Source organism: Lichenostomus cassidix, chromosome 5 (assembly GCF_008360975.1).
Source record: "Lichenostomus cassidix isolate B80296 chromosome 5, HeHo_3.0, whole genome shotgun sequence".
Taxonomy (NCBI): Eukaryota; Metazoa; Chordata; class Aves; order Passeriformes; family Meliphagidae; genus Lichenostomus; species Lichenostomus cassidix.
Window position 1 is genome coordinate 57,164,203 of NC_139486.1, and position 24,282 is coordinate 57,188,484.

General features: G+C 42.4%; 1 protein-coding gene across 1 annotated transcript; it reads left to right on the forward strand.

The window, feature by feature from the left end:
* Positions 1-1,048: 1,048 nt before the first annotated feature.
* On the forward strand, positions 1,049-23,837 carry SLC6A5 (solute carrier family 6 member 5). The gene is made up of 15 exons (XM_085063814.1): positions 1,049-1,556; positions 2,338-2,472; positions 3,649-3,780; positions 4,028-4,201; positions 4,883-5,024; positions 5,430-5,562; positions 7,241-7,375; positions 7,877-7,980; positions 9,398-9,522; positions 11,585-11,697; positions 11,965-12,096; positions 13,326-13,425; positions 18,721-18,821; positions 21,353-21,520; positions 23,627-23,837. Exons 1-15 carry the CDS (start codon positions 1,049-1,051, stop codon positions 23,780-23,782), a joined length of 2,358 nt encoding a protein of 785 aa, XP_084919940.1. The 3' UTR covers positions 23,783-23,837.
* Positions 23,838-24,282: the final 445 nt, after the last annotated feature.

The window sequence follows — 24,282 nt, forward strand, 5'->3', positions numbered from 1 at the left end:
GACCGAGTGCTTGCAGATCTTACCCCTGGTGCCGGGAGAAGGGGGTTAGGATGAAAACTTAGGGATTAGGAGAGAAAACTTGTGGCGGGAAGGGAGTTTTGTGAAACGCTCTGAAAAGAGAAAGAGCGTTTGTAAAACTAACGTTGAACTGATGGAAATGGTGGGGTTTGCCTGCAGGTTGCTTGATGTATAAATGGAAGATACGTTTTAGATTGGAGGGAAAGACAGGTGAGTGTGAGAGTGTCGTCAGTAATCTATTTAATGAATAGAGAATGCTTAAATAAAATTTTTAGCGCTATGTGAGCCGGAAACATAAGGATAAGAATAGGGAAAAGTCACTGTTAGTGGCGTTAATCCCTCTGTGGTAGTGCGGTTAGGTTTTGGGGTTTTTTTGCATTTCGCTGTCTTGCTGACGGGTTTTGAAGCGTGGCAGCCAGCTCAGAAATGTTCACCAGCACTATTTCACTTGTTTTTTAACATCCCCGGCTGCCTACAGGGCAGCTTGTCTCTTGCTCGTATATATTAAAAAAAAAAAAAGTCGATGTGCATTGTTGAATGACAGAAAGGAAATGGGGCGTAAAATTAAAGAATCTTTCTACACTGGTGATAGGGAAAGGAGCATCCTACAGTCGTGATGTGAAATCTAACGAGGTCTGGCGGCGCAGTGCTGTAGAAACACTTATTTAAACTTGAATTACGGGTTTGCAGATGCTGGTGGTGTTTTTTGCTTGAGGTTTGGGTTTTTTTGGGGTCTTTTTTTTGGGGGGGAGGGGACGGGGTGTGGGGTTTTTTTGGGAAAAAACCTCTTTTTTCCCCCCAGAGTATTAATGTTAAATGGGAGGGCGAGCAGACGAGCCGCGTCTCCTCGAAATTCCGCAACACTCCTGGATCCCGATTTTCCGGCGCATGCGTTTTCCTCGCGAGGACAAAAATTCGTAGAACCTCCGCAGTGCCAACACTTTTTTTTTTTTTTTTTTCCCCTCTTCTTCTTCTCCTTTTGGTAAAATATGTGACGTTCTCATTCCAGGATTACGCCGGTCCAAGGGATATGAGCAAGCAGCTAGCCAACAACCCCGAAGCGGTGGCTCCCGGACCCAACGAAGGTGCGGGAATTGTGCGAAGCAGCCCCGAAAATGAGCCGCAAAATGCCCCTCCGCAAACCCCCGCCAGGCTTCCCCGCTCCCTCTCCAACGACAGCAAAACCCTTCCCTCCGAAGAAGCCAAACCAAACGATTTCGAGAGGACCAAAGTGGGGATCTGCAAGCTCAGCAGCACCCCGGCGCAAGCCAACTCCACCCTCCGCGGGGAATCCGTGGAAAGCTTCCCCTGCAAGCCTGGCCCCGGGGCAGGGATCGCCGGGCAAGCTGCTATCCCTCAGTGCAAAATCGCCGCGCTGCAAAGCACGGACGGGGACGCTTCTCTGAGCCTGGGTAAGAGCACGCTGGAGCAAAACAACGCCTGGGTGACCTTGAGCCAGAGCACCGTGGTGTTGGGCACGGATGGCAACACCGCTGTTCTGCCGGGCAGAGTGGAGCGGGTGAGTTGTCTCCTTGCAGGTTTTCTTGCTCCAGCATCACTCAGCACCGATTTGGGGTGCTAGTTGTAAAATCGGGTCGGGATGAGTGGCGGATGGGGCTGTGCGGCCGGGAGGAGGGAAGGAGGAAGGGGAGAGAGGATTTTACATCCAGTGCTGTGCCGCTGGCGAGTGCTAATGATGCGATCCTGGCACAAACGGGCACCCCGTGTAATTCCAGTCGGTTCCCGAGCCGTGCCCGTAGCTGTGTTCCCAACTCATCCGAAATCAGACGTGAAGGGTGCCTTGCCCTTCCCCTGCCAGGCTGGTCCGCCTGCCCCAAGCCCCGGGGACAGCGTGCCTCGGCCCCTGGAACCCAAAACGGGCCAAATAAACCAGCCCAACCCCACAGGAGGTCCCCAGGAGGGGATGCCGCCGGCGGGTGCGAGGCCGGGAAGGTGTCTCTCCCCACGCCCTCCCTGCCCTCCCGCCTGCCCGCATTTCCCCTGGCAGCAGGGTGGTGATGCTGGTAGCTGCTCCCTCGCCAAAAGGGGTTTTCCCTTCGCCGGGATGTGCGGGGAATCGATCCTTGCCCTTCCGAGGGCTCCCAACCCCAGGGGAGGCGATGGGACTTGTCTGCAACGGGGGATCAGCAGACGGGCGACCCACCCCGAGCCGTGATTTAAACCCTATTTCGTGGGGTTTTTTGGCTAAAGGAGAGGCCTGGCAGTGGCGGCGGGGGCTGCACTTGTTCGCCGAAGTGGCTGGTTTCCCATCTCTCTCTCTTCCCCCCTTCCCCTGCTTTTTTCCCCCCTTTTAGGAAGACGATGTGGGGGATGAAAATAAAGCCCGAGGGAACTGGTCCAGCAAGCTGGATTTCATCCTCTCCATGGTGGGTTACGCGGTGGGGCTGGGCAATGTCTGGAGGTTCCCGTACCTGGCCTTTAAGAATGGGGGAGGTATGATGGCTTTTTCCTGTCTCTCTACCTGCAGTACCGTACGGGTCTGAGCCACTCCCTGCCTTTTTGGCGAGGAGAAACACGAGGGAAGCGAGGGCTGGCGGCTTCCTATTGCTGCTCAGCCAGCCCCGGGCCGAGCCGAGGTGCGGGGGCATCTTCAGACCGTCAGACACTTGGTGATACATCTGTCTGGTGCTTTTTGTTTCCTCGTTTGTTTGGTTTGGTTTGGTTTTTTTGTTTAATTTTTTTTTTTTTTTTTTTGATGGTCACCTCTGAAAGCAGGAAAGCCCTGGCGAGGTTTCCTTAAAAGGCAGCGCTTTCCTTAAAAACACCTGCAATTGGCGCTGGCCGGAGAGGGAGGAAAATGAAGAGGCGTGTTGATCCCAGAGGCAGGGCTCCGGAATCCTCATTTACACACAACCGGGGCTGAATCCGCAGTCAGTGGGATGGGGAAAGAGGAGGGAGGAGAGGTTTGTATCCCTGACTTTGTAAAGTCAGGATAGTGACAAGAGGGCTTTGATCCCGACTCCGAACATTCCCTTATTTCGTGAGGTTTCGGGAAGTTGTTTTAAATCTCTCCACGATCCGATTGAAACAATAATCGTTTGAAACAGAATGAATGTCGATCAGCAGAATAGAGGAGAGGAGAAGCTGGAAGAAGGGCTGTGCCCTTAGTGGTTTGAAAGATGAACAAGTTTATTTGCAGGGGTTCTCCTACTAGAGGCTCTCATGGAAAGGGAGAATTTGTGGATGCTGCTGGATTCAAACCCCTGTGAGGGCTACCAGCAGGGAATATTGGTGCTGTGATCATCGAAAACCAGTGTAGAGCCCCTAAGAGTCCTTTTCTGTGAGGGAAGAGACGATTAGAAAGACTTTTTTTTTTTTTTAATTGTGAGCTTTTTTTTTTTTCCTCGTTTCACGCATAAGAACTTCTAAATGGGAGGTGTTAAATACTCACTTAGCATTCCCGAGTATTTGATGTTTGTAGCAAACGCTGGAAATGCAGAAAGTCGCCACCCATCTTCCATCCCTCCCTCCTGCCCCGTCGAGGCTGGGGGCACCGGGAATGCTAACAAACGGGAAGAATTGAACAGAAAAATGTCTTGACTAAGCTGTCCCCAGTGTCGCGGGGTGATTCAGGTTGCTCTCTCTTCTCTCCCCCCCCTGCCCCCCAAGGTGCGTTTCTCATCCCCTATTTGATGATGTTGGCTCTAGCTGGGATCCCCATTTTCTTCCTGGAAGTCTCCCTGGGGCAGTTTGCTAGTCAGGGCCCCGTGTCGGTCTGGAAAGCCATCCCCGCCTTGCAAGGTGAGCGGAGCAGGAGCCGATTTTGGGGAGCATGAGCTGCGCTCCGTCTCTTGCATGGCTTCCGCCGCATGCCGCGGGCGCTCCGGGGGCTCGGCGCAGCTTGCGCGGCCCTAGCTGGCTGTCCTGTCGCTGTCCTTGTCCCCATGCCTGTCGCTGTGCCACAGGAAGCTTTGCAGCCGCCGGGCATCGCTGCTCCTCCGGCCCGGGATTGATGGCGTTTCGCTGTTTTCTCTCTCTGTGTCCGCAGGCTGCGGCATCGCCATGCTGATCATCTCGGTGCTGATAGCCATTTATTACAATATCATCCTGTGCTACACCCTCTTCTACCTGTTCGCCTCCTTCGTGCCCGTGCTGCCCTGGGCTTCCTGCAACAACCCCTGGAACACGCCCGACTGCAAAGATAAAAACAAACTTTTGCTGGGTAAGTCGGGACAGGCTTCTACAATTTTTAATTTTTTTTTTTTTTAATTTTAAATCTGTGGCCCTGGTGGTTTTCCAGAGCTTTCTGCAGCTCAGCTGCGCCCCTGGGAGATGCCAGAGGAGACTGCGGATGCCCGTGGGTGGGAGAGGTTCCCAGCACGGAGGAATTGCCTCTTCCCAAGCCACTTTCAAGTGATCTGTATCTATTGGCACTTCCCTCTACTTTTATTTAATTTTTTCCTCACCAAGGATAAATGAGATTTGTCAATTTAAATGCTAAAAAAAGCCTGACTTCCCCCCCACCCTTTTTTTTTTTCTTTTCTTTTTTTTTTTTTTCCCCTGGAGGAAAACTCTATATAGGGAAGAAAGCCACAGAAAAAAATACCAGAGCTGGCAGCCTCGGTGTCTGCTAAAGGCAAATTATTTGCCTTTAGAGAAGCTTGTCTTTAACGTACAGAAACAGAAAAGTTTTCTGCAAATGGCTAAAAACACACAATGACATGAAAATGGAATAAGTAAACCTTGTAAATGACCTTTTGAAAAAGGTGTCGGCACTTGAACAAAAATTCAAGTAAATGATGTGTGATCTATTGCTTCCTTGTCATTTTACAACCAAACTAAAAAGAAAAAAAAAAAATCTCTACACCTTATTTTCCTGTTCTGCCACCTCGTTTCTTCCCAGATTCCTGCATTATTGGAGACCATCCAAAAATACAAATCAAGAACTCCACTTTCTGTATGAGTGCCTATCCAAACTTAACCATGGTCAACTTCACCAGGGAAGGAAACAAAACATTTGTCAGCGGGAGTGAAGAATACTTCAAGTAAGATCTTTTTTTGTTCCGAGAAGTTCTGTTAATCTTTCTGTAAAATCCACTGGCACAGGCAACAAATTACTGCTTGGAAAACCAGAAATACAGCAGCCAAGGGCAGCAAATGCTGCTCATTTTTTATGCTTAGGAATGATGAGAACTGGATTACTTGTTTTCTGTTCCTGTGGTGCTTAGCACAGCTGGGGTGTTGGCCCATGCCCGGCAGTTTTATCTACTACTGCAATGCAGATAAATAAAATAATACATGGTGAGAATCACTGGAACCTTCTAGAGAAACTACTGAGGACGCTGAAGCAAAACAAAAAAGGAATTTGCACTGAATTACTGCCTTTGGTTGCTGTCATTATTTTTTTCCCCAATTTTTAAAAATTTCTTTTTTTTTCTTCTTATTCTTAGGTACTTTGTATTGAAGATTTCAGCAGGGATTGAATATCCTGGTGAGATTAGATGGCCCTTGGCACTATCTCTTTTCCTAGCTTGGGTGATTGTTTATGCCTCCCTTGCTAAAGGAATCAAGTCATCAGGAAAAGTAAGAACAATATTTGGGAATTGTACACTCACGAGAAAACAGGGTGCTGCTTTAAGGGACTCACACTCTCATTTAAGGTGTGAATTACTGCAAATATTTTCGGTAAATGACTAAGTGTTCATTGAAATGCCTTTTTCCTGTCAGTGTTTTCCTTTCCAGCTAAAACAGAAGCAATTTTGGTTTGACATTTGTTCCCTAACCTTCAATAAATTAAAAATGAGATCTTAAGCTGCACTCAGCAGTGGGATGGCAAAAATGGTACTTTCCAGCCTTCCCTATTTTGTGTGGTGTTCATCAAAATTCTGCAGTCATCTCACATTTCACTGAAATCTGGGAAATTGTGAGGTAAATTAAGATGTCAAGAAACATATTTTAAAATCAGAACTAGACTTTAAAAAAGCTCAACGTGTGAGCAAAATAACTAGGTATTTCCTGGGATAAAGATGGTGGAAATGGAGACATGAATTTTCTAGAGCTGCTGACAAAGTTCCAATTTCAAGCCATCCCTTTGCTTCTAGAAGATGACTTCCCCTGTTGGGAAGTCACTTGGTAATTAAAAGAAAATCCAGAGACTCAGAGTGCCAGAGGAAAGTTGAGATGTTTTTTCCCCCCTCTACCTTATAGGACAGGAAAAAATATTTCATGAAAGGCAAGAGACTGGATAATAATTTGGGTCTGGATGTGGGAATGGATATTTCTCTAAGTGACTCTCCGTGGCCAAGAAAAATCTTGACTCTGATATCAGAGAGAAAAACATTGTCTCCTCAGTTCCAGAGACAGAAATTCTGTATGCAGAGATCAGTTCAGTGTATTGACTGCACAGAAATTCATCAGGGCAATTGGATCAGCCTGGGGTAGTGGAAGGTGTTCCTGCCCATGGCAGGGGTTGGAATGGGATGATCTCTCATGGCCCTTCCAACCCAAACCATGCCATGATATAATTCCAAAATATGATATGATTGTTTTGTTTAACGTGAAAAATATTTGAAATGATTTTGTGTTGAATGTAAAACTTAACTGCCTGTAATCCAACCATTTTATTTGACCACAGAGAGAGCTGTGTTCTAGATAACTATTAAAACATTAAACACACAACCACTGTTGTGTATTTGGACATCACAGTGATTAGGTCTGTCTAGATCACTTCACTGACTTTCCTTTTTTTGAATTTGGACCATAACTACCATCATGGTGATATGTAATTATTAAGAGGTACAGACAGTAATAAAAACTCCTTAGTTTTTTTATTTTTTAGTTAAATACAGAAAAATATAGATGAAAACTACAGAAATTTAAGTGTTATTGAATAGCTCTGCTCCTTTAATTTCCATTGGACTGTGGTAATTCACTCTTGGCAATGCTCAAAAGTGGTATTTTCCTTTAGCTGCAAATTCCTATTGCTCCCCTCCAGATGGAGAGAGGAACCCTCTTCCCCTCTCTCTCTAGAATCCCAACACTTACTGCTGTTGTTATTGATGTTATTGCTGTTTCCAGCAGCAAGAAGAGCTGCAAAAATTCAGATTTCCAGGGAAATAACCCTGTTGTTTCCTTAGTTTATCCCCTGACTTTCTTAGAGCCTGATTAATTGCCTTCTTCAGGCAACAGCGCAGGTCCTACATTTCCCCTCCTCTCTTCTAACCCAAACGAGCCTCTCCAGTAACTTTTCCCTGCTTTGCAGGTTGTGTACTTCACAGCTACCTTCCCCTACGTGGTTCTCATCATCCTGCTCATCAGAGGAGTGACTCTGCCCGGAGCTGGGGATGGCATCTGGTACTTCATCACCCCCAAGTGGGAGAAGCTGATAGATGCCATGGTGGGTTTGCTGCTGCACTCACAGCTGCTGGGGTGAAGAAACCACACTGATCCCTGGGGTTTGCTGCAAGCATTTTCCATGTGCAGAGGCAGTGCTGGCATCTGGGGAGACTTGTTCTTCATCTTATGTGGAGAAAGTGTTATTTAGGGTCACTGGCAGATTAGACATCAGTATCCAATGCAGATTTTCCCTCTAGATTTGCATATTTTTTTTCTGAAGATATTCAAACTGATACATACCAAACAATACAGTTTTTATATTTGTGTCTTCCATATACATCGAGGAATATTATATTTATATTGTCCTTTAATATTGGCTCAACTAGAACAGTGCTGCTTATCAAACAGGCCTGATATACTTCACGGCAGGATTTTGCTTTCAAATATTTACTGGCATCCACTGCTCTAAAGTTAATTTTAAGTCATTAAGTGTTAATCCCCTCACACTAATATTTAACAGTGCCATTGAACTGAAGCTGATGCTGTTTTCTCTCCCACTTAGGTTTGGAAAGATGCTGCCACTCAGATCTTCTTCTCCTTATCTGCAGCATGGGGAGGTCTAATCACTCTCTCTTCATACAACAAATTCCACAATAACTGCTACAGGTGTGTAAGAGTGAAATACATCTGTTTAATAAACAGCTTTGTCTAAAGCCAATTGTCCTTCACCTTGCAGAAATCTGGTTTGTAAGACCCTCCCCTCTTTGTCTTTTTTTCTCATCTTTTCTTCTCTTGCTCTTTTTTTCCTTCTTCTTTTCCCCTCTCTTTTCCTCTCTTCTGTCTCCTTTCCCAGATCAAGACTTCAAAGCCTATGACTTCTAAGTACAGAAACAAAACTCTTTATTTTAAAATGAAATGTGGATTAGGATATTAAAAAGGAATTTCAAAAACGTTCTTTAGTAGCCCTCAAAAATAATTTAATATAATTATCCCAAAATATGGATGAAAATAATAGTGTTGCATATTCAGTAACTCCCACCCAGCAATCCATTGGGATGTATTTTTGAAAATGCTACTCCTGGGCTTTGATTTTTTTGTTGATAAATGAATACATTTAGAATATCAGAGAAGAATAATGGCAGAAGTACCATGCTACCTTTCTGCATTAATTTAAGAATGTTTTGTGGAGTTTGGAAAATGTTAATGAAAATTTTGAAGGGAATATATGGTAATGAAGTATAAAAATGTTAAAGTTCTAATATCAGATACATGCTTTACCTGTGTTAGGGAGGGATATGAGAGGCTAAGTAGGAGTAATTAGAAAAGCTTAGTTACTTCTAATATTTTTAATTTTACAACACAACTTGAACACTGAAATGAAGCATGACTATTTTCTCTTTCAATTTTTACATTCATTACATTTTAATATTGCAATTGCACTTTTCAGTCACACATTAATTTTAAACATAGTTAAAAATCTATAATTGCAGTAAATTTACCCAAATTGACTTCATAATGAGTACCTAAAATATTTCAAACCTATCTAGGTTTTGGAAGAAGATTAACACATGATGATTCTAAACACCACATTGTAATTTCTTTCTGGAGACCCAAAAAATTAACAAAATCATTCCTGTTAAGAGATGTTGGAAATTCTAGAAGTTTGTCAGCTCAGTGAGGTTCTTTGACAGCTTTTCAAGTTTCTCATTCTGTTCCTGACAAACAAATAACAGTAGGAATAAGCAATTCTAGCCAACATAAAACCCCCAAATGCTTAAAACGAGTGACCTGTTTTTTCTTCAGTTGCAGTAGTTATTGGGGAAGTTCTCTGCTCACACATATTGTTAAAAAAATCCTCTTAAGAATGTAATAATTACGAATGGGGTCCACAAGGGCTGGTTCTCTGTCAAGTCACAAATCTTGACATATCCAGCATAGTAAGACACCAAATGCACCTGATGGGTATAAAAGTGTCCCTTTACCAGCATTCCCATAAGATATGTGAGCTCATGAGAGACTCCTGGAATTCATCCACAAGCCCTTGTGTGTGTATCCCAACAAGCTTCCTGTGTTTCCTCTGCAGGGACACCCTGATAGTCACATGCACCAACAGTGCCACCAGCATCTTCGCAGGCTTTGTCATCTTCTCTGTCATTGGCTTCATGGCAAACGAGCTCAAAGTGAATATTGAAGCTGTGGCAGACCAAGGTAGGGCTTTCTGGTGTTTCAGGACTTAGGCAGGCACCTCAGGGTACTTCCAGCTCTGGAACTAATTATAACCTTGATGTTGGAGGTGGGAATGATGGCTGCAAACTGCTGGGGATCAGTGAACCATGTGTAAGCATTTCTGTGCTGGAGAAGGTACCCTGGGAAGGCAAGATTGTAGTTAAAACCTCTTAACCACTTGTTTCATAAGAAAAGGAAGTTGATCCTCATTTTAACTCTCTGTGTAAATGGCTGAGGGAGGGTAGGGTGGGATGGCCTCTTCACATGGTCTAATGGATTATTTGCCTCTCATTTGTCTCTGCTGCTGTTTGTCAAATCCTCTTGAAGGTAAAAGTTATCTCTGGTGGTGGGAATTTTGGATGAGAGGAGGGTGGGAGAAATCTGGTGTGAGAGGTAGATTGAGCTTCTGAAGTGTGGGGAGCATTGAGATACCTCCATGGAGAAGTAAAACATATCTGAAGAACTGGAACATCTTGGTTAATGAAGAGAGATGGTCATAATTGGGGATCTGAAAGGTTTTAATTGATAGAGCTGAGCACCACTATGCCAACTAAATCCCAGCTCTAAGTGCCACTCATCTCTTTTTGCAGCAAAGGAAGAAAAAGCCAAAATGATGATGAAACATAATCTCCCTTCAAGTTTTCAAAACCTTGAATGAAAATGTTAATGGAAATAAGAGGGGGGTTTTCCCTCTTTTTTTTTTCCTTTTATTTTTCTCCAAAAATATTAATCTGAAAAACATAGTATGTTTTGTCAGTTAGAATCTTCTTTTCAGGAAAAGCTCATCTATCTGATCAACAATTAAAAACACCACAGAGGAAAGACAGAACAAGTTCTTTTTGTTCTAATCTCTGATTAAGAACATAAGGCAGTTGAAAAATGTTAGTAATTTAAAATGAAAGGTCATTTGGCTTTTAAAATTTTAACACATGTAAAATATTCGGAGTTTTCCTAGCTTTAATAGACTTTTTTATAGAGTTCATACCAACCTAAGTCTCTAAAGATTGAGGGAATGGGAGCCAACCTCCTTGTGACTGCTGTCCTGTGTTTGGATGCTACCAGGCATGTGTTGTCTAGGAGAGTTATGAGGGGCTGACAGGGAGACATGAGCAGTTTCATCTTCTATAATTTAACTTTTCCAAAAAGTGTGATTAATGGAAACTCCTTATTCTGAGAGTTAAACTTCTACATGCAGGCAGTGAGTGTAAACAGTGCCCTGATCTCCAACAGTCCAGAAGAAATCTTGAATCAAGAGATGAAAGAAGTGTTTGTAAATACAGCAGCAGTTCTACGTGCACCTTGCTATTTCAAAAACTCATTTTTTGCGGCAGTTTTTAAAGGCAGCAGCCTGCTTCAAGTGGGTATCCCTTCAGCTGGGATAAGTAGAGAAGAAGTGCCATCTGCTGTAATGCTGCCACCACATCCCTGCAGCCTTTCTTCCCAGGCAACTCTAGGATATTTTATTATAAAAATATTTTTTCTCTACGGCCAATAGAAACTAAAGCCCACAAATCAATTAAAAAAAAAAAAGTAGAACAGAAAATTCCTGATTTAGGCTTTAACTTATTTCTTGTGCTCTGCATTATTTCAGGTTTTCTGGTGGTTTTTTTAGATTCACTGTAGTTATTACCTTGTGTCTGGTATCAGGTCTGGGCATTTTTTTATGTTCTCTCCTTCTCATTTAACAGTGTGGCAATGAGTTAAAGGTGAATATTTGCATTTCCATTCATCCTTGCAGCACTGAGGGTGTTTGCCATGGGTTGCTCATTGGCAGGGAAGTGACAGGAATTTGGTCACAGAGCAGGACAGGAACATAGCTGCAGTATTCCATTTTTGCCTTTTTTAAAAATTATTTTTAATTTGCATCAGTATGTTGGCATATTTATTGAATATGTATTCTGCTGAGAAAGTCAGAGTGAATGAGTGATTTGAAATTTACAGTGTAAATAGAAATTAATCAGGTAAGGCTAAACTCTGCAATGCTTATATCTTTCTGTAAATAAGAAAGATTGAATCTGATAACCTTTATTTTTCTCATTTCTAGGTCCTGGGATTGCTTTTGTGGTTTACCCAGAAGCCTTAACTAGGCTTCCCCTCTCTCCCTTCTGGGCTATAATATTCTTCTTGATGCTTCTAACCCTTGGATTAGACACAATGGTAAACTGCTTTTGTGTCCCATCCTTTTCCCTTTGCTTTCCCAATTTATTTGCTTGGAAGACCATGCAATTAATTGCTATTTTCCACGTGGGGCAGTGAACCATGAAAAATGGGGAATGAAGTAAGGCCATTAACGCTGAAATCATTTTTGCAGAGCTTTGCCATCTGAGCATTTAACACCTAGGATTGAAAATACCCCCTGATACTGTTTTATATGAACTTGGACCACTTTGTGCACTAAAATGAGCCCTTTGTTTTGTCTCCCAGTTCGCCACCATCGAGACCATCGTGACCTCAGTGTCAGACGAGTTCCCCAAGTACCTGCGGACGCACAAGGCGCTGTTCACCCTCGGCTGCTGCGTGTCCTTCTTCATCATGGGATTCCCTATGATCACTCAGGTAACAGCGCTGAGCCTCACTGTCTGTCCCCAGCCCCCCTCTGGTGGCTGCTTTCCTCCTGCACAAGCTGCAGAAAGTTTAGCTGAATTCTGCTGCAGGTGACACAGGGAGTGTCTGAAAGCCTGACTTTTATTTTTTTTTAAATTTCCTTTTAAAGGATACCCTGACAGATATACGCTTAAAGACTTTGCTGTTCAAATTTTTCTAAGAATCAGGTCTTTAAAAATGTCTCTAGCCAAACAAAGAGTAATATAAATTAAGTATTCAACCCACACTGACAGAGGGCAGCGTTAGATTGGATATTAGGAATAAATTCTTCACTGTGAGGATGGTCAGACCCTGGCACAGGTTTCCCAGAGAAGCTGTGGATGCCCTGTCCCTGGAAGTGTCCAAGGCCAGGTTGGACAGAGCTTTAAACAACCTGGGACAGTGGGAGGTGTCCCTGCTCATTTGGAATGAAATAATCTTTAATGTTCCTTCCAGCCGGACCCAATCTATGAACTAAGGAAAGAAAACCCAATTTTGAATGTCATAGAAACATGCACATCTGTTTTGGGTGCCTTTCCTCTGAGATCAGACATATTCTGACAGTCTTGGCAAACTGTGAGGTTAACACTAAAATTCCCATTTATCATTGATAACCTTCAGTATCTTTTCTCCACTACTATCTCCAGCATTTTCAATTCAACTCTCAGTAATTTGAAGATGAGATGCACAGAATCTTAATATTTTATCCATCCTTTCCCCCCTTTTTTCTTCCTTTTCTTCCCCCTTCCCTCATCACTACCAGCCCAACTCTGCTGTTGCAAAGGATGGATCCAGGATGGATTCAGTCCTTCCTTCACCTGAATTAAGCTGCTTAACTCCATCATGGAGAAAGACCATGATATCCTTTCCAAACAGATGAACTGTACTCATTGTTGTGTTCTGGCATCAGTGGTGATTTTACTTTTGATTCAGTATTGAATGGTTAGAGACACTGCAGGTGGAAGGTCTGATGAGAGTTCAGTCCTTAGTTAAAAGGACTGAATTCAAGCTGTCTCAGCCACCAGAATCAGGTGTGCCCTCTGCTTTTTTTGTGTTGGATTTGATACTCACTGATCCAGAAAGAAGCTGTAGTGCAACACAACCTTGTGTCCAGTCAGTGTTTAGATGCTTCCCTGAGCCCTGTTCCTCTCCTCTCTGCCTGCCTCAGTGCCACCAGTAATCTTTTCTGTGTCTTTCCTCAGGGTGGAATGTATATGTTGCAGCTTGTGGACACCTATGCAGCCTCCTACTCTCTTGTCATTATTGCCATCTTTGAGCTGGTGGGAGTTTCCTACATCTATGGTAAGAAAAAGCAATGTTCTTGGACAGCCTACATCAAAGCAACGTTTTAGCATATGATAGAGTGAAATCCTGCAGGAAAGGAGTAATTTTTCTTTTAAATAAAGAGCCCCAAAATTCTCTTATTTGGGACAAAAGCATGGCAGGGCTTCAGGATACCTTTAAAGGCATGTATTCAAAAGACTTTCCTACAACCTCAAGCTATTTTCCACTAAAGACAAGAGTATGAGAACTGACCAAACTTTTGGTGACACTTCTCCAGGGCTGCTTTTGTGCTCCAGCAGTTTTAGGGTCAGAGACCTCCTGAGCCATCAGAGGCACCTCTGCATTTGCAGTGGGTGACCCTGGCTGGATGCCAGAGCTGCTCTGTCAGTGCCATCTGCACCTGGACAGGGGAGAAAAGACAGAGCAAAGCTTCATGGGTTGAGATAAGAACAGGGACAGATCACTCAGCAATGGGCAAAACAGGCTGGAATGAGAGATATTAATAGCATTTATTACTACTACTACTACTACTACTTATTATTATTATTATTATGCAAAACCAGAGCAGGATAATGAGATATACAATACATCTTAAAAGCACCTTACCCCCATCCCTCCCATAAACCAACAGGTTTGTTGTTCAGGACATATTGCTGCTGCTGCTGCTGCTGCTCAGGGAGAGGATTCCATAACATAGACTCAAGACTGTGCAGCTACTCAGAGTAATTAATTATCCACAGGGGTAACACCAGTTACACAGATCCATGTTGATGTACATCAAATTGTTAGGAAGATCCTCAGTCAGTACAAAACACTGTAATTACCATGATGCTGCTGCAGTTACAATTGATACCAGCTGGTGATGTGCTCCCAAACTTGCCCCTAACTGAATCTGAAAATGTGAAATCTCCCCACATATTAGATGATAAATTGATGCCTGCAGTGTAAGGCTGTTTCTGCTATTGCTGTGGACAGGAATGAATGATATATTCATATCAGCTAGGCCTAAAAATCCAACATGCTCTGCTGAAGGTGCTGCTGTAGCCACATGACTTGGCTTCTGGTGCTTTTCACCAAATCCTTACATCTGCCTGTGTTGTGGAGTCTGCTCTGCAACATCAGTGCTTTAAAAGATTCAAATCATGCAGAATTTGGTGCTCTTGCTTGAGAAATAAATGTTATAGATGAGACAGGGGATCTGCCCTTCCTTGTTCTCTCCAATTTCATGGAAATACAGCAGAGTATTTTGCCTCCACTGACATCCAGTTCAGTGACTAAGCCTGGAGAGATTGGTTGCTAAGTCAGATATGACCTGGTAAGGAAATGTTACAGAATATGATGGAAAAATTCAAAATACAGAGAGAAAAAGTTGATTTAGGCCAGTCCTATTTTGGTTGATCAAAATTCTTGGCTTTTTTAATGTCCCTGGAATATAACTAATTGAATTAGAGTTGGTTTAGAAGTGAAATGGAATCCAGCTTCTCTAAAATCAATACAATTTCAAAAGAGCTGATGAGTGGGGTGGCTAAAGACGAGTGTAAGAGTTTTTGGGGAATTTTTTTGCCTTCCTTGTCCTCCTCAGTTTGCTGACAGCATGCCTGAACAATATTATATTGAATGTTTCCACTCTTCCTGGCCACCAGCATTGACAGCACATCCTGGTCTGTGCCAAGGATTGCTCCTGTTCAAGCCATTGTTATATCAGAGTGCAAGATAAAAGTTCTGTGCTTAAAATAGCTTTAATATTTTAAAAACTACTTAATTCTGTAAAATTTCTTTGCTCTGCATGATTTTAAACAAGGATGAAGGTAATTAGGGAGCAAGCACTGGCTCTGTTCCTCCTGTGAACACTGTGTGGCAGAAGCACTGCAAACCAGCCTTTGTGAAATGACATTTCAGTAGGTTTGGATGAAAAAACTGCTCTGGCCAGTGTTTGCTTTACCCAGCAATTTCAGTATCCCTTAAAATAATAAAATAATACAGAAATAATAACAGCTCTGCGAAGGAAGTGCTTGAATAGAGGAGAAGGGTTTTTATTAGTTGGTTATTACTGCAGTGTAATCAGATGGGGAACAGATCTGACAAATGACAAATCATTCTTTTTATGCTTTCTGTGCAACTGATTGCTCATCAACAGATGTTGGTGAAGCCTTTGCCATCATCCATTTCAAAGACTTCTCCCTGGAATGAACCTTTTGCTAGAATAAGGAGCTCCCAATCTTTTAAATGAGAAAGGAAAGATTTCCTTTGCAATCACTCCCTATTTGACTAATGTAGCAGAACTATTTTTACTGTGCTAAAGCTACTTTTGCAAGGACTGTTCACAGGAATACATCTTGTACTTTTGTGATTTGTGTGTTGTAAATAGAAGTGAAGCTGCTGCTCTGGCTATATTCCTTCAAGCAGTGCTTAGAATTGGCATAATATATTTTCAAGGTCTGACAGCTGCTGTTTTACACTCCACTGACACCTTTCTCTGTGTACTTGTACTCTTCATGGCAAGCAGGTTGGCACAACAGTGGCAGGTGCTTTCATGATGAAATAAATTTGTCTTTAGCTTGTGCTACATGTTCTGCTTGCCGAGCCTGTTGAGATTTTTAAATTAAAAAGAGACACACTTGGTTATTTCCTTGCAATCACTTATTTTTCAGTAGAGTCAGCGCTCCATAATCCAATCAAATACACCTTTTTGTTTCACATGCTGGTTTAGATATTTATTTTCCAGTTGTTTAGATTATGATGAATGATTAGTAAAGAACATCTTAGAGGTGGGGGTATTAATTTAATCATCAGCATAATCCCTACTGTTGCATTTTGTAGCTAAAGACAAAAACCTCTGTGTTTGAGAGAAACACTGCTGGAAACTGAAAATATATGATGGTAACTTTGTTCATGCTCCTTCCAGATCTGTTTCTGGGAAGGTTTGTTGTCAGAGTGAGTGGCAACTGCTGCTGTGTATTTGTAGAAAACATGAGCAATTTGGAATATTTTACCTGTAGCAGAACAGTGTAGCAACTCTCTGGCTAGGTTTGCAGTCTCCTTTTCAATGGATTTTATATCTCAGAACTTATGAATACATCATTCTACTTTAGAGAGGGAAAAATAAGCTGTGGAATATCACGTACTGTTTATTTCCCCAAGTTATTCAGCAGGCATGACTGACCTGAGAGGGAGACCAGATTTACTAAGATCTGGAAAAAAAAAAAAATTGGTGCTCTGTTAACTAAATCATTCTTTGCATTTTCCTGTGGAACTTTCACTGGAAAGAGATTAGCAGTGTGTAATCCTTCTATTTTTTCCATGCACTTGACTCCTGAACTGCTAATATTTAATAGTGCCTTAAACTGTGAATACCTACTGACCATTCCACAAAGGAACTTTTTTTTTTTTTTTAAATTGGGGTTTCAAACAGATCTGTGCAGGTTTACATGCAGCTTGCATGAATTTTGAAGGCAGAAGCCCCATGTAATTATCCAGCTAGGTCTCCCTCCTTTGCAGCAGCAAGTGTGGCTGAAGTAGACACTTTAATGAAATTTAAATTTTGTGGGAATTCCCATCAGTCTGTACTTTGTGCTGCTGCAATTAGCTGAAAAGCAGCTTTGTTCCCTGCACAGCACAGGGGTGGCTGCTGTGTGAGCATCTCCCTTGCAGCTCACTGGTAAATAAAACATAGGGGCAAATCTTCCAGTGGCAGCAAAAACCTCCTTTCAGGTCCATCACACAATGACCTTGGAGGTTACATTTTGTCCAGACAAATGAACATTTATTACAAAACAGGGAAGGACCCAATGAGTCAGACTGGTGCTGAGGTGCAGTGATTCCATGGGTCATAAAAATTACATATATTTTACAGAGAGGAGGCTTTCTGAAGAACACTTGTGGTAGTCAGTAGAAAAAAGAGGGGAAAAAAATTACAGTTAGAGGAAAAGAATTTGATCTCTGGGTCACCTTGGCTCAGTTTTCCAAGCCAACATCCACTGCAGGTTGTAATTTTTTTTCCCCTTCCCTAGATCCAGTCCTTGCAGCACCATTTTCCCGTTTAGTCTCTGTATTTTTCTGCTCTATTCCTTATCATGCCACAGCTCTGTAGCTTTTCTCTCCCGTGCTATCAGCCTGAGCTGGGTTGCTGTGTGCTCACCTACTGATGCTCAAGCTGCAGCAGAAGACACTGGATAATGAACCAGTGCTATTTTTTAACCTTCCTAATTCTTGGAACAATCAGGTGGATGGATTTACTTCTCCTTGATATCAACAGAAAGGCTTCCAAATGAGGTGGATCAAGCCTGGGGATTATCCCTTCTTATACTCAGCAGCTGCAGTGGCTGGCTCTACACAATGAGAGATAAAGTAGTTTATTAACTTTGTTCCAAGTATTTCTTCCCTTACTCAATGCCTTTTCTCCAGTGTTTAAGCTTTTCCCACATCAGGAAAGCTAGACAGGATGCTGAAAAATAACGCTTTGCAGAATTTAGATAAAATTGGCCCAAATTTTAACCATTTGTGTGACAGATGAGTGCAGACCTCTCTCTTCTTATTACAATTGGAGAAGCTGGGATCAATTCTAGTTTTGTTTTGATTACTTTAGGATAAATGACTAATAAATAGCTAAATTACTAATAACCAGTGGGGAATAGCAGCTGCACACCTTTTCCTATCCCATGGCATGGCCAGGGAAGGAGCTGCAGAGTGGCTGAAATACCATTTCCCAATCTTGCATGTTTTATTACCTCAACTTTATAGATACAATCAACACAATAATCTGAAGAACTAACATGTCAGCTCATCTTTTTGCTGAGGCAACATTGAACATAATTTAAAATATTTACAGGTGTATTTACTGGTGCTCTCTAGCCATTTTAAGTATCACTTGTGTCTCAGGTGAAAAATAACAGGACATCACCAGTTTCAATGTTGAGAAGTTCAGCTGTAATCCAGTCATGCCTAGAGAAGCTGAAATACAGATATTAGCAGGAATACAGATATTAATAATGCTGATCTTCACTGGGAAATAAAACAAATCTACAAATAATTGCAGCTACCCAGTACAGATTATTAATGCTTTAACCCAACACCTAATCTCTATATAAAAGGTTAGCCTTTGCTTTAATCTTCAAGAAGTAAATATTTTCTTGCAACGGTTCCCTCCACATTAGTCCCATTTTCTATTCTACGGTTAGCTCATTCATGGAAGTTTTCAGCCAACAGGTTGGAGTTTGTTTTTGTAGTTAGACACAAGGGAGGGCACCAGAGCTCTGTTGCAGACTGCAGCTGCTTTCTTTCACACCTAATTGCTCTTACTTTTACTGTTTGCAGGATTGCAAAGATTTTGTGAAGATATAGAGATGATGATCGGATTCCAGCCAAGTAAATTCTGGAGGGTCTGTTGGGCATTTGTGACCCCAACTATTTTAACAGTAAGCAAAAAAAACCTTATTTTAATGCCTTCTGCAAAGAGTTTTGTTGTTGTTTGTTCATTATTCATGATGTTTCTGGGTGGTAGGAGTTAGAACTTGGATGCAGAGACTTAAATGTGTTAAAATGATACTTAAATGTGTTCTTGCATGGGTAAATAGTGGGAACAGTGTAAGGAATGGTGGTTTTGGTGGAGAGGGATGGTGAGTCTGCCAGAAAATTGTGGCCTTTTCCTGTCCATGCAAAATGCTTCTGTGGCACAGCACTGCACAGCAGCATGATGGATTATTGTATATATTATTTTATATATATATATGTGTGTGTGTGTGTGTGATATTTATGTATGCACAGGGAAAAGAAAAAACATGATCCTCCTGTCTGCTGCCAGATCCCGCTAGGGGGAAAAACCCCATTTTATTGAGCCATAAACTGATCTAAGGGGTCTGCTTTGGCAAGGCTGAGGTGGAAATTGGAGTGACAAAAAGGAGAAGAGGTCCCCAAATCCCGGGCCCGGGAGGTGGCGCTGCGGGACAGCAGCTGCATCCAGGGAATGGGGAAACATCACATCCTGGAATGTGAAAACAGAGCTTTTTCGGGTTATTTCTGTTATTCTTCCTATTCCTCTTTCATTTTCATTTCCTCTGCAACACCTTCCTTCAAATTTACTTAGTATTTACTTCACTGTTAGGTCTCCATTTAATCAAAAGGATGTCACAGTCTCAATTTCGCCATTGCTAGGGAAGCTTTTTCAAGTCCAAGAGTCCAAATCTAATAACTATATCTACATTTACCATCTAGGTTTCTAACACAGTGCTTCCTCTGCGTGCTAACCCAAGTGCAGATACAATCTGCCATCGCATTTCAATTTCTTGGCACAAGAACGAAATAATTATTTCAGCCATTTCAAAAGCTTTCAGTTTGACAAATCAGTGTAAAACCACAGAGCTTTCTGTCACTGTCATTATTTTCTGTTTGAGAGCATGTGCTTCCACCTGGAAGTCCTCAAGCCTGAACTACAGGTGCAGCAAGATTCTGTATTCGTGTAGAGTTTTAAAAAACTCATCATTTCACAGCAATGTTAAATAGTTCTTAAGTGCAGCATAAGCGTTGGCAAATCCTTTTATTCCTGGAAGGGGAAAAAAAGGCTCTGGATGAAGTTAGAAATTTCTTTTCATTACTGTTAATTCAGGAATGAGGACATTTTTTTCCTGAAAACTGGAAAAGGTTTAGTTTTTGCAGACAGGACTACTGGTGTGAAGGGACCACTGAGTTTTGGGGAGCTCAACAAAATCCTGAGTTGTGAGAAAATGAAACTTTCTGTGGTGAGAATGATTTCTCCAGTGGGTAAAATGAAGGTAGTCTACTTTACTCACATGGATTTTCTTTACCAATTGTCTTCACTGAACTACTTTAAAGCCAGGTAGATCTATCCTAATTACCTGATGGCAACTGTTGTTTGATTGTGACAATGTATGGGCTACAGTTTGCAAATCACTTTTAAACAGTCTGAAAACATAGTCCAGTTTAATCCATGGTATTAGGACGACATCAATGGCAATGTACTTCTTTTCTCTTGGGGATCTTCTTAAAAAGGAAGGCATGTGCACATGGGATTTTTTTTTAGCTCTTTTTTCCTTCCAATGGTAATTTTCACGATTTCACGATGTTGTCATAGCCCCTGTTTTACACTTCTGAAGGGAATTGTAAGGCTTTTCTGCAAATTGCTCAGATCCTTTACTAATCAGACTTGTGCTCGTAGCTACTGTCAGTAATCACAACCAGGGAATAGGAAATTATGTTGTTTGTTAAGGAAAACAAATTCGAACTGACCGTGTTTACTTCCTAAACTTGCATGTTTTGCTGTTGTTCCCTCCAAATGCAATATTTAGTGAACTTACACTGAGAAATAAATTGACACTGATCAGTCATAATTCAATTTTTATGCAATGGAAACAGACAAAGCAAAACCAAGCAATGAATTCTCTTCTATTATTGCCTCTGTAAAGCTAATATTTGATACATTTGGATAGCCTAATATTAGACTTTCATTAGACTCCACATCTCTGGAACTAAAGCTGATCATTTTTATATGTGCCTTCACCTAGTTATAGTTCTATAAATCTTCTGTGTGCAATTATTGCAAGCACAGGCATTTCCCAAAAGTTACTGAATTATGCACAAATGTAAGCAGATGTATTGCTGTTCATACAGTAAGTGAAATGGAGTAACTTAGCATAATCACATTAGGTAAAACTGCCAATAGACCATGTAATAAAGCATGTTACTCTGGGGACAAGATTCTAATTTCAATTATTCTGGCACAAATACAGCGATTTTTGTGGGATTTCGCAAGATTTCCTTGAAACTCATTAGATTCAGGCTCTGACCCATTTATTACAGCTCGTGGCAGCACCCTGCCTTAGGTGCATGTGTTTATCTGTTTTCCATACACACCAGCCCTGTGGGTGGATACCCATCCTTTGTTGCTCGTTTTGCTTATTCAAACATGTTTGTTTTCCTTTCTCGTTCCCAGTTCATCCTCTGCTTCAGTTTTTACCAGTGGGAACCCATGACTTACGGCTCTTACCACTACCCAGGCTGGTCCATGGTGCTCGGGTGGCTGATGCTGGCCTGCTCAGTCATCTGGATCCCAGTGATGTTTGTGATAAAAATGCACCTAGCCCCGGGCAGATTCATCGAGGTAATTCTTCTATTTTCTTGCTGTTTAAAAATATGGCCGCAGGAGACTGTCTCTTTTATTTTGCATTGATTTTTCTGGTAGTGAATGTCTAACACTGTTAAGATTACTTTTTTGGTAAACTTGTTACTGTGCTGCAAAGAGATGTCTAGTTGATTTAAAATAGATACCTTCTATTCCTTGTTTCTCAAAAAACGTGCTCCCAAATTGTGGAGTGGTTTGTTTTATGAGCTCTAGACAAATTTCATGAGTTTTTTGAAGAGAGGAAGAAAGTTGTTCTAGCTGGAGTCATCCAGGATCTGCTTGAGGAGGTTGTGCCACTTGCTGAAGTCCAGGAATAAGATGGAAAGCAGGAAGTCTTTTCATGCATCTCAAGATACTCATTATAAAACCTAGCTGGCAATCTTTGCTTTCACCCTTTTTCATCTCCTTACTCTTCTTGAATTAGCTGATCCTTTCTGGCGCCCGGGCTTAAAATAATTCCAGGTGGCAATTTATTTTTAAACTTCTTTTGTTTATTTTTCAAACTTGATTCCTGACAGTTTCCCCACTGCTCTGGAAATGTGATCACCTTCTGTTCCCCACCCCTTTGTCCTGTCCTGCCTGTTACCCCCACCTCTCCATCCTGCTGGCTCCTCAGTCCCTGGCAGGGTGTGGTACAGCAATGCCAGCATTTCATCCCTTCCTTGCCTTGCCCCTGCCTTCTGGAGAAGCTCAGGGCTCTTGCTTTAGGTTTTTGAGGCATTCTCAGGTCTGCCTTCTCATCACTGCCTGCTGCTTGTGCTGCTCCCACCTTGGGAAAGGGAACAGACACTCGCTCCCCTTTTTGTGGCTGCTTTTGCAGTTCAGCTTCCCTGCAAATCCCACCGGGGCTGTTTCTTGCTTCAGAGATGAAAAGGAGAGAAAATGTACTAAAATAGGATAATCTTTTTGGTCTCTCAATATGTCACACCACACATGCCTAAGGAAAAAAGACCATGTTTCTCTGCTTCCCATCGAGCAAAGGAATTTCGTGGGAGAGGAATTTTCTGAGAGGTGTGGAACACCCTAGGGAGAGCATCCAAGCATGTGGCTGGCAGTAGGCAACGAGGCCACTTGTCTAAAGGGCCATTCAGCCCTTGTGTGGAGCAGATTGGAGTGCCTTGGCCAGGAGACATCTGCTCCTGCTGGAAATGTGGAATTGGTTTTATTTCTTCATTGTCTCACAAGCTTCTCCCGCTGAGACAAATGGTTCTGCTTCAAAACTTCTCATGGGTAGAGCTGACAGATATATATTGCCACAAAAATAGGGTGCTTTCCTTACTGCCCCTCCAGGTGTGCACCAAAAAAAACCCCAAGAGTTGGATCTGTTTTGAAAGGGTTTTTGCTGAAGCTATTTCAGCTGTAGTCTGGTATTTCCTCAATATTGAGTCTGCTGCATAAAATTATTATGGTTGATTTGGGAGGTAAAAGTTGCAAACTGGTAATTAAGTAGAGATTAAAATAACTGATAGAGAGGTCTGGTTCACTTTATTAGGTAATAAACATATAATTGTTCCCTCTTAAGTCATCAGGAATATGTTTTCTTTCCTTTTTATCTGTGAATGCACCGATCAAATTATATATTCAATAAAGAACTCAGTGGAAAGATCTGAAAAATTTGTTTGCCAGGTTAACATTCTCCTCTTTCTTTTCTCCCACAGATAGAAACAAAACATTTTGTCATCTCAAAATTAAAATCTTTGTTCACTCATAGTGACATACTGCTTTTTTGGTCATTTGTATACTTTTGGGAAATATGCTAAATAGAAATCCAATTATTTTAATGCATTTACCCACTGCTTAGACCATTGGGCTAAGTAATCATGCACATGTCCTTCAGTAGGAGAGCCTCACAGTCTGTAGCAGCGCTTCTGAGCTCCCCTCACATGGTGCAGGGGAGAATGTATAATTAAAACCCGAGCACTTCATCCTCTATTAATCTTGAAAACTTTGTGCAAAACAAACGCCGAGCGGTGGAGCATTGCCAGGCCGTCATCAATAATCTGAAATGAGCCTATCCCCACCTCTCCTGCATTGCAATCCTGCTCCAGGAGCCCAGGTGAGACTCTGTTTTCTCTCCCCACGCAGCGGCTCAAGCTGGTGTGCTCTCCGCAGCCGGACTGGGGTCCCTTCCTGGCCAAGCACCGCGGGGAACGCTACAGGAACATGATTGACCCGCTGGGAACCTCCTCCCTGGGACTCAAACTGCCAGTGAAGGATATGGAACTGGGCACCCAGTGCTAATAATCATTGCAGGAGGGTGGCAAGCACATTGTCATCCTTTCCTGATTTTTTTTTTTTTCTTTTTTTCCCATTTTTTCCCCCTGCCATTTCTTCTTTTCTTTTCTGCAGTGCCTGCAAGTGGCTGCTTAGGAGAGCAGGACTGCCAGTTGCATGCCATAGGGAAGGCCTAACCAGACCACTTCCAGGTGCAGGTGATGCCCGTGCCATGTTCTGTACCCGGTGACACCTCCAAAGCCCTGTGTGTGACAGGTGACACAACCAGGTGTGGCCAGGTGGTGTAGGAATGAACAAAACCAAACGGAAAAACCATTAGATGTGCGCAGTTTGACCCATTTCCCACAGATGTCCTTGGAACACGTGGTTGTGATGGGACCAGGGTTTTCCACCAGTGTATTCTGGGGGGGTTCAGCCCTCAAATAGGATGGAAGTGAGCAAAGAATGGGATTTCCTGTAGTTCTGATGTAAATCCAGAATAAGGCTCCTACAGCAAGTGGTGTTGC

What these genes read in the sequence shown, in the direction of transcription:
- SLC6A5 (XM_085063814.1), top strand. Translation starts at nt 1,049, where the DNA reads ATGAGCAAGCAGCTAGCCAACAACCCCGAAGCGGTGGCTCCCGGACCC. An exon ending in AGCCATCCCCGCCTTGCAAG is followed by an intron (nt 3,781 to 4,027) that starts GTGAGCGGAGCA and finishes CTGTGTCCGCAG; the next exon opens with GCTGCGGCATCGCCATGCTG. An exon ending in GAATCAAGTCATCAGGAAAA is followed by an intron (nt 5,563 to 7,240) that starts GTAAGAACAATA and finishes CCTGCTTTGCAG; the next exon opens with GTTGTGTACTTCACAGCTAC.